Source organism: Hydra vulgaris, chromosome 14 (genome assembly GCF_038396675.1).
Source record: "Hydra vulgaris chromosome 14, alternate assembly HydraT2T_AEP".
Classification (NCBI taxonomy): Eukaryota; Metazoa; Cnidaria; class Hydrozoa; order Anthoathecata; family Hydridae; genus Hydra; species Hydra vulgaris.
This window is the reverse complement of record NC_088933.1, coordinates 35,849,525-35,860,934: the sequence shown is the minus strand read 5'-3', so window position 1 is coordinate 35,860,934 and position 11,410 is coordinate 35,849,525. Positions and strand designations below refer to the sequence as shown.

Here is an 11,410-nt window from a genome sequence, read left to right as displayed (position 1 = left end):
TAGCAGATTTAAAAACCCTACTTATGGTTTCAGCAACCAAATAATTATACGTAAACGTTTTTCCACTACCAGCTGGTCCATCCATAAAAAACAATCTGGAATGTAGATTTTCTACACTTGGTTGCTCGTTCAATGCAGCAAGGACAGCATTACTTACATTTAATTGATTGACATTAAGAAGCGGTCTCATTCTATTAGCTTCGTCAATTGATTGCTAAACATTATCATTTAAATTTTCTAGATTAAAATCTATGAATTCATCAATAACAGGCAAATTATAATCAGATAGCGTTTTACCACTATGATAAATAATCTTTTCGATTTGACGAAGAGTAGCTTGTTCAGCTAATATAAATGGAACTTGGCGATGAATGAAATCCTCCATCATAAAAGCTTTGTTTGTATTCCAAAGTTGCAAAGGGTCGTCAGGTTTGCAAAAGGTTAAAATAACTGAAAACAGCTGTCTAATTTGCTTAGACATTCGCGTTAAAACTGCTTCAGAAAGAGTATTCTGCCATTCAGTTTCATCTTGCAACAAACCTTTTTAAACACATGCATTCGAAAGGTTTCAATAACTATTCCATTACCAGTACGCAAATCCGCCCAAGATGTTGCTCCTTTTGCCTGCAAAAGTAACAATCTAAGAAAAAATAATTCTACTGTTGCACTTTATACATTTTTACTATCACCTTATTTCCACCTCTTTGTCTAACCTTTTATTTACAATGTTTATCATCAAATATAAAGTGATATGGAATGTCTACATATGAATAGTGATGCGCTCCTTCATTTTCAGAATTTAATTAAAACCATGCCGTAAGGTGTGTATCGCGTTGGGCAGCACGATCTAAAGCCACTTGTTCTTCTCCTTCTCTAAAATACACAATCTGATTCTCAGGAAGATGAACCTTAAGACGGATAATAGTGTGTGACATATGACTTGTAGGATACTCAAATAATCGCCACAGTGCCTCAGGTGCACTAACATAACGACAATCTAAAAAAGTATTTACTTCATTGTGATTAACCTGTTCATTTATCAAAACATTCGCACAATCATGTCCTTTGTATATGTATTTGTACAAATATTTAAAAGCCTTTACAGACATGCAAGCTTCAACATTAATCTGGGCTTGATATTTCAAAGATAACCATTATCTTAGAAATATCAAGCCCACATTATCAAGGTTATCTACATTGTTGCCTTTAATATTGATAGCCAACCCATCATCACGACGTCTATATTGTGGATAACCATTGTAAACGGCTACTGTGTTTGCATTAAGTTCTTTAGGATAATTTTTGCTGCACACTCCATCTTTTATGCAGGGAGAATTAGGATTCAGTATCCCACATGGGCCGTGAATCTTGCAAGTTTTAATAATATCATAAAGTTCACGATTAACAACCGGATCTGGAATTTCTTCACATTAAATTATTGATATCCTGTGCTGTTTCAAGTTTATCATCATAGGCTAAATAGAGTATAATGTGGGCATGCGGCAAACCACGCTTTTAAAACTCAATAACCTGAACATGCGTTACAACTTTACCTAATACACCATGTTTGAATATATCATTGAGGAGGTTATTTAACTTGAGTTTAAATAATCGAGTGACCAAATCAGGTCTATCATTTTCAGTCTGACCTGGATATAAACTTTCTGTTGTTTCACGCCATTTTGGGTTGCAAGTAAAAGTAATAAAAAGATCTGGTTTACCATACTTTTTAAAAATTGTCATAGCATCTTCAAAATTTTCTTTCAAAGCTCTAGGACTTCCTACATAAGATGATGGCAAAATAACTACTCGCCCTGGTCTAATATTACGTTCGTTCGCAATGTTGTTAACATGTTCATGTAAAGCATCATACTGCTCGCTTCTCAGTTTATTTTGATTATTTGTGATAAAAGCAAGACACTGGCCTTCAATTTTTACATATGCATCTACAGCATATTGCTGAAATAGTTTCTTGCCATAAAATAATGAACAGAAATATTGCCGAAAAGAAAGTCTATAATTGTAGAACTGAGATAATGTAACATAATTTCTAACCAGTGTGGCACGCTCAGGGTTATGCACTAACTGATTATGCCAACCAGCATCACCTCTTGGGAAAAAGAGAGGATAAATCATAGGATCAAAGTTGGCTGACATAGGATGACCTCTTGGGTAAATAACAACTTCCCTGGAAGTTGGGGGAGCACCATTTTCGCCAACAAATATAACTGCAACTTCATCGTGTGAAGATTATAGCAACGTCTATCACCCCCTTCAAGTAAAGACATTTCTACAACAGAAGCTTGGTGACTTTCTATAGCCGCTTGACGAATTTTTTCATCTTCTACTTCAGCCATATTTTTAAATGCAAGAGCAAATGGACTTCGTTCAGTAATTATAGTTTGCAATTGAAACATTAAATCACGTAAACAAAGATCATTACCACGTTGTTGCATTCTAAAATTTACTGCTGCAAGTGGATCATATATATAAAGTTGAGAATATATTGGTGGAATATCTTATATATGTATATATATATATATAGATATATGTATATATATAGATATATGTATATATATATATATATATATATATATATATATATATATATATATATATATATATATATATATATATATATATATATATATATATATATATATATATATATATATATATATACTGAACGATTTATTAGTAAAAAACGTATCAAATCCAAAATTTTTTTTGTAAAGTATATAGTACGTTTTATAAATAAACCTCTACAATTTCCTTGGTACAACAACTCGATTATGATTAATAACAACTCTGTAAACATAAATTTTCTAATAATCTAAATCTTAATAAATTATAAACAATTAAGTTTAAATAAAAATGTATGAAAATGATTAATGCTATATTAAATATATAGAAAAACAAACATATAATAACACAATTATATCCTAAACCACAATTAATTCATGCAAGAGAAATTATTATACACTTATTGAAAAGCCAGAAATATTTTTTTTAAAGAGCAAAGGTTTTAACAATTCTATAGATAAATTTTGTTTTTAACAAAATGTTGTTATGGCTTTTATCCCAATTATTAAAAGCATGTGAAAGCATGAAACTACCCATTAATATCTTTTAACGGTAGATCCCATCTAAGAATTATAGTAACTTATGTTTTTAATACTAACATCCATAACAAGAAGCTTTAAATTTAAAAGTACAATTTAAAAAAAGATTACAATAAACTAATTACTTAATAAAATTTTAAAAAGTTTTTATATTAACTATCATTTCAAGCTACTAAACATTATCTACCTAATGTCTACTTAAACATTTTTAACTCGTACCATAAAAGGTCATGACTTCTTTAAGAAAACACTTTGTTAAGAAAAGTCATTCAACTACTTAAAAATTAAGAAATAGTATATTTTACAGAATACAGAATTGTAGCTAATATAGAACAATAGGTATAACTATGCGCACTAATAATAATAATATTCACTGTGCTATTTTAGATAAAAGTCACTAATTTATGTTATTGCTTGATGAAATTATGTTAATGTATTTATATTAAAAAACAAAAGCAGCGAGTTCTAGTAATGAAACTACCTATTAATCATTTTTAACAACAGACACTAAGATAAAGATAAGCCAAAGGTAACAAAATTACACAAAAAATTAATAAAGATATTATGTATTTACAGAATAGTTATATTGAAGGCTAGACTACACTTAGACCTAAAGCAGTAACACCACTTGACTGGTAAGGTTGACGAATCTTGCTCTAGATATATATCTCAAATATATTGCGTTTTATAGTTATACTAACTAAAAAACACAATATTTTTTTTAATCTTATAAAACATATAAAAACACCTCATTTAACAACCATGTACACAATAGATAAAATACATTTCATACTATTATAAAAACATTTATATAGACACATTTATAAAACAACTGTATAACATATATCATTACATACGCGTATTTATCAATAACTTTTTAACTTTGAGCATAGTATAAACATATATGCAAACCTTTAACAACTATAAAACAACATTTATTAGCATCAATTATCTTTAATGTAACAAAGAATGCAGACTACAATTCACAACATTGGAATGAAAAAGATGAAACCATTTAAGAACAAAATCAAAAATTTCAAATGAACAAAAATACAGATACCTTAAAATGAAGCATAACACAACATTCTTTTGACAAATTCCAGAAGAATTTTTTTTCATTTTTCTATTCCTTATTTTTTTCCTAAGAATGTAAAATATACATATAGATATAGAGAAATATAAAATAGATTGAAATAAACGCAAACTTATGTATATAAACTTACATAACCACTAACAACAGTCTTGTTTTATTTAACTTTTCATATTAAATACATAAGTAAAATTTTATTCTTATTATTCTTTCTACAAAAAATAATCTTAATCTATAAATAATCCAATATTCTTAATCTATAAATAATCTCATAATCTTAATCTATAAATTATCTAATATTCCTAATCTATAAATAATCTCATAATCCTAATCTATAAATAATCTAATATTCTTAATCTATAAATAATCTCATAGTCTTAATCTATAAATAATCTAATATTCTTAATCTATAAATAATCTCATAATCTTAATTTATAAATAATCTAATATTCTTAATCTATAAATAATCTCATAATCTTAATCTAAAAATAATCTAATATTCCTAATCTATAAATAATCTCATAATCTTAACCTATATATAATCCAATATTCTTAATCTATATATAATCTCATAATCTTAATTTATAAATAATCCAATATTCTTAATCTATAAATAATCTCATAATCTTAATCTATAAATAATCTAACTTCTTCTAAAAAATGAAAACAGGCTATAAAAATTAGAAAAATAAAAACAACCAACAACAAACAAACGATTATTTAAATTTTTATTTTAAGCAATGAACAATATCTATTCTTCTTGAGAATAAAATTACATCAGGGTCATTCTACGCCAAACGGTCCGATTTTCGAAATAATCCCCGCTCTACCATCTCAAATTTTAATAAAATTTTGACAGTATGTTGTTAAACGTGTTTCATGAACATTGCCAAAATTTCAGATCAAAATAATTATTATTTCGGATTTTGTGGTACTTTTTGTAAAGCTTACCCACACTGCAATATCTGACAGTAGCTAGAATTTGAATTTTTGGGGTCCTATATTTTTGCAATGAAAGGGTAATATATCTTAAAAACGTGGTTTCTTAGTAAACCGAAGGTGCAGATCACAAATAGTTTATTACAAGTTTCATATTATGCCTACATTTTAGTCTATGGTTCGCTAAATATCGTCACAAACGCAACACTATAAACATTTTTTATTTATTTGTAGGGTCATATCTCTAAAACTAAAGGTTTTTGAATATCGCTATTTTGTCTTAAGGTTCTACATACTATCATAATGATATGGATTAAAAATTTGCTATTTTAAAAATTTCTCTGCTGACTTATTCTTATAAAGCAATATGGCGAAAAAAGTGAAAAACCCTAAAATAACGTGTGTTTGAACCCTTAAACTTGTGGGCAAGTTTTTTTTATTTTTTCATTTGTATTATTGAAAAGACCTTATTTCGAAATTTTAGAAACAACAAAAACTGTCTTGGAGAGATCTTTCTTATGAACGAAAAAAATCTAGTTTTAATAAGCTAAGTTAGGTCTACAAAGTCTTTAATATTTTAAAAACGATATTAAGGTCCGTATATTAACCATTGCCATGTACAGGTAATTTTAGTAAGTAAGTATATTTTTATTCTACAGACAAATCTCTCTAAATTAGTTTCAAATATTTAAGTTTATCAGAAACATTTAATGTTCGAAGACAAAAATTAGAATAGATGTTATAATAAGAGTTATGTTAAATTTATCCTGACATGTCTGTAGAACAAAACTTAACTACTTATTGTATTGGAAAATTTGATGGAAGTTTATGTCAGTCTCTTATTCTCGAAAAAAGGGTTTTATTGACTTTTGCTCAGAACTTTCGAACGAGGAACAGAGTTTGATTGTGAGGTGAACTTATAATTTAATTAAAAATACTACTTTAATTTGTTTCCACCACAAATCACTGCTGTTGGTTAAATACACCCATTTACAGCGCCATTGTTTAAACCCTTATGGTAGGGCCAATCGTTGCTCAGTTAAAGGCTTGAGATGTATTGACCAAGAGACTGCAGACTGTCTTTCGAATTTAACAAATAAAGTTATTTTTCCAGGTCAAAAATTGTGTTCAAATTGCCGCAAAGCTTATTCAACCACAAGCTCTTCAAGTGAAAAAATTGACGATACTGATGACATAGATGATAAATTTTGTTCAACTGACACTATTAATACTAGCCTTTCTGAGCTTGGAATTTCACCTTTAAGAAAACGTTGTCAGTAAGAGAGATCATGCTAGTTATGAAAAAAGCAAAATTTCGAAAGTGCAAACAACAGTTGCAGAAAAAATAGCTGTTGTTAGTGGTTTATCACCAGATAATAGTGTCCTACCACTAAGCAGTGCAAGTGTCGAGTGTGAGAATTGCATTGACTGGTCAGATTTGATATTAGAATTGAAAGATAAAATATCTACAATCAGTAATCCCCGTGAAAAAGTTCAAGTTTTAACTCTTATACCAAACAGTTGGTCAAGAATAAAAATATGTAGTTTAAAGTATCAGACAAAATGGGTGAAGGAGCAAAAAAATTAAAAGAAAAAGATGGAATCTTAGCACTTCCAGAAAAAAATGCAGCAAAGAAATTGCCAGAACATGTTAAAGAAAAATTTTGAAATTTTATGAACTCGAAGCTTTTAGCAGAACATCTCCAGGGAAAAAGGATTTTGTATCTGTACGCATTGGTGCAAAAAAAGTGCATATGCAAAAAAAATTACTGTTAGTTATTTTAAAGGAACGTTTTTTGGAGTATAAAAAAGAATATGGAGCTGAAGTCGGATTTACTAAATTCTGCGAGTTACGTCCAAAATGGTGTATAACTGTTAGATCTTCAGGTACCCATCGTATTTGTGTATGTACTATTCACCAGAATATAAAACTAATGCTTGCAAGTAGCCCAGTTACGGTAGACTATAAATGTCTAATTGAAAAAATAGTTTGTGGTATTGGATCTAAAGAATGTATGCTTCATCGTTGCGATAAATGTCCAGGGAATGAAATGTTAAAGACTTATCTTGAAGAGCAATTTAAAGACATTGAATCTGATGAAACTATAACATTCAAGCAATGGATAAAAGTACATCGTAAAACTTTAGAATCTTTGCAAATACCAGTAGACGACTTAATAGATGATTTAGTTTCAAAAGTATCTATTTTATCTAAGCACCATTTTATTGCCAAAAACCAAAACAGCTATTTGCGATTATTGAAAAATGAACTGAAATCAAATGAGTTGATCATTTTAATGGATTTTTCTGAAAACTATTCATTTGTTGTGCAAGATGGTGTTCAAGGGTTTTACTGGGAAAACAGCCAAACAGCTTTGCATCCTTTTGTTGTTTACTACAAACTTAATGACATACTAAAAAATAAATTTTATTGTGTTATCAGTAATTGCATGCATCACGATACTATTTCTGTTCATGTATTTCTTAGTAAATTATTAACTGAACTTAAAACATTTTTATCTTTTGAACGTATTCATTATTTCAGTGACGGTTAAGCTGCACAGTTCAAAAACTTTAAAAACTTTATGAATTTATGTCACCATTATACTGACTATGGTATTAGAACAGAATGGAATTTCTTTGCAACTAGTCATGGAAAATCTCCCTGTGGTGGAATTGGAGGAACTGTGAAGCGTTTTGCAGCACGTGCCAGTCTTCAATGGCCAATTGATAATCAAATTTTAACGCCCTTAAATTTATATGATTTTTGCAAGGAAAGTATCACGGGTATTTCATTTATTTATGTTGATAGTGATGAAGTAGACAATATTAAAGACAATCAAGAGAAACGATTTAGTAGTGGAAACACAGTTGCAGGTACTCGCAATAATCACAAATTTGAACCTGTAAATAAAAATCAGGTTTGTGTCAGTCGTATTTCAAATGACAATACATCTTTTATTTGTTGCAAACGTTAATGAGAGTTACAACAACAACTCAACCAAACTAGCTTCACTGTCTGATCTTAGTCCTGGAAATTTTGTTGCATGTATTTACGATGCACATTGGTGGATTGGACATGTTTGTGAAATTTCAGAAGAACAGAAAGATGTTTTCATTGATTCTATGCATCCTCATGGTATGGCTCAGTAATTTTACTGGCCTAGCACCAAGGACAATTGTTGAGTTCCTGAGCAGCATGTTATTGCAGTCATTCCAAATCCAATCAGTTCTGCAACAGGTCGATATTACAATTTACCGTCAATTGTTGTTTCAGACATTAATTCCAAATTTGAAGCTATTTTAAATATGTAATTAGGAATCAAGTTGATTATAGTTTCGTACAACTGAATTTTTTCTATCACAATTTTTTTTTTTTTGTAGATGAGAAACAATATATTAACATAAAAATTTTTGTTTTTAGTTTTTTGTTGCAGAAAATGTGTTGTAAAAGCTGTATTGTTTAACTAGATTTTGTATCTATAACCAGGACCGCATTTGTGACGTGTTGGCTTGATGGTGCTCTTAGGCATATGAATAATCGTCGCCTAAAATTTCATAATAAAAACTAAAAAAATACATATATAACAAAAAAACAAGCGCTCCTTTTTAATTGGTGCCCATGGTCAGTTGCCTCAACTTCTCTAGTATTTTAAATCACCAATAACATGCATTTATCCGCAGTATTTTATAGATAATATGAAAATCTCTTCAATAAATCTGTTGTAAGTTTTTTTCTTTTCCTTGGCGTAGTACCATTTTCAAGAGATTAAAATAGCTCTTCTAAATCTTGAATTTAATGGCTATATATTCTAGTTTTTATTGTCATTAATAGCTCTCTACTTAAAGTACCATTAGATTTTTTTAATTTTCTTAACATAAAATCAATTGCAAATCGGGCTGTTGCAAGATTAGCAGCGTTGCAACTAAAAGCTACAACATTTAATTTAATAGGCTTTAGCGTATTGTCAACTCATGTTCCATATTAATATTTTCTTAAAGTGCACACTTCTAATACCTTGAAGAGTTTCTTAAATGATACAAAATTATTTTAGATACATTAGAAAATAATATAATTTAAATTTTCTGGATTAGATTTACCCAACTATTTTGTAATTGACAGTTTTGATCCAACAGTTAATTTTATGAACTTTTTTTACCGTGGGTTGCCCTAGTAATAATATAACTACAGCATTATCTAAGCATGTTATTATGCATCACACACAGATGACTAGAGAGGTCAGGGATTCAAAAACACCCTGATGCGTCCGAAACAAGTCCAGGCATTCAAATCACGAGACTCGCCGAGTCTTAGACCAGGTATTCAGCCACAGACTCGCCGTGTCTGGGTACCCAGACCCAAAAATCCCTAGAAATAACTCAAGCAAATGTTAAAAAATATTTTTTGAACATTAAAATATTTTAATTTTTGGCACAACAAGCTTTGATTTTGATGCAGTATGATAAATCTTTATGTTTAGGACGAAATTGTAAAATTCAAAAAATTTATATATTGAGCAAGTTTTTTTCTTTCATAAGAAAGATCTCTCCAAGACAGTTTTTATTGTTTCTAAAATTTTGAAATAAGGTCTTTCCAATAATACAATTGAAAAAACAAAAAAAACTTGCCCACATCAAGTTTTAGGGGTTCAAATACACGTTATTTTAGGGTTTTTGACTTTTTTCGCCATATTGCTTTCAGAATAACTCAGCAGAGAAATTTTTAAAATAGCAAATTTTTAATCCATATCATTATGATAGTATGTAGAACCTTAAGACAAAATAGCGATATTCAAAAACCTTTAGTTTTAGAGATATGACCCTACAAATAAATAAAAAATGTTTATAGTGTTGCGTTTGTGACGATATTTAGCGAACCATAGACTAAAATGTAGGCATAATATGAAATTTGTAATAAACTATTTGTGATCTGCACCTTCGGTTTACTAAGAAACCACGTTTTTAAGATATATTACCCTTTCATTGCAAAAATATAAGACCCCAATAATTTAATTTTTAGCTACTGACAGATATTGAAGTGTGAGTAAGCTTTACAAAAAGTACCACAAAATCCGAAATAATAATTATTTTGATTTAAAATTTTGGCAATGTTCATGAAACACGTTTAACAACATATTGTCAAAATTTTATTAAAATCGGAGATGGTAGTGCGGGGACCTCTGGACCACTTGGCTTGGAATGACCCATCAGTTCTAATTCGCTAGCTGACTTTACTCAAAAGACCGCACGGAACATATAACCGCGCATAAAAAAAGTCTAGAAGCTACTTAAAAACTAAAAAATAGTGAATTTTACAAAATACAGAACCGTAAGTAACAATACGAACAATAGACGTAACTATGCGTAACTATGTGCAATAATATTCATTTGCGTATTAAAATTTAGATAATAAAGATGCTTTGCATAGAAGGATTCAAATAAAATTAAAAAATTTAGAATCTTGTAATATTCACAAAAGATCACTTGGTTCATTTAAAAAAGTATTGCCAGATGATACTGAAAATCAATTAGTTAGCTACATTAAAGAAATGGATTCAGTTTATTATGAATTGTTGATTAGTGACATTCAACTAACTGTGTTCCATTATGTAAAAAAGTAGAACATAGTTCATTCATTTAATAAATATAATGGTGTTGCAGGATGAGATTTTGTAAGTGGATTTTTGAAGAGACAACCCCAGACCTTTCATTAGGAAAGCCTCAGGGGTTGTCTTAAAATCGTATTTATGGTTTAAACCGCAGTTCTGTGAAATTTTTTTTCAAGAAATTAGAATTTGTTATAAAAAATACAAGTTTGAAACTCATCAAATTTTTAACTGCGATGAATCAGGCATTACAACTGTAGATAAACCTGTTAAAGTTAAAACAAAAAAAGGGAAGCATTGTATTTCTTCTGTAAAAAGTGGTAAACGGGGTGTAACAACAACCGTTGTTTGTGATATGAATGTAACTGGACTAATTGTTCCACCAATGATGACTTTTAAGAGAAAGCGAATGAAATTAGAACTAACCGACCATGCTCCAACTGGAACAATTGGAGGGTGCTCTAAAAATGGATGGATTATAACTGATCTGTTCATGGAGTATATAAAACGCTTTACAAAACACGCCAGAGCTTCTATAGAAAATAAAATTCTTTTACTTTTAGGTGGGCACAAAACTCATACAAAAAACATCAACTTGTTGGATTTTGCTAAGGAAAATGGAATAGTTATTATAATTTTACCACCTCATACTT

At 29.4% G+C, this 11,410-nt stretch overlaps 1 protein-coding gene across 1 annotated transcript; it reads right to left on the bottom strand.

The window, feature by feature from the left end:
* Window positions 1–214: 214 nt before the first annotated feature.
* On the bottom strand, window positions 215–2,456 carry LOC136091089 (uncharacterized). The gene is made up of 7 exons (XM_065818074.1): window positions 2,270–2,456; window positions 1,554–2,228; window positions 1,179–1,423; window positions 811–1,028; window positions 690–713; window positions 588–640; window positions 215–540 (listed from the first exon to the last, which is right to left on the bottom strand). The coding sequence occupies exons 1-7, from the start codon at window positions 2,454–2,456 to the stop codon at window positions 215–217; spliced, it is 1,728 nt and encodes a 575-aa protein (XP_065674146.1).
* Window positions 2,457–11,410: the final 8,954 nt, after the last annotated feature.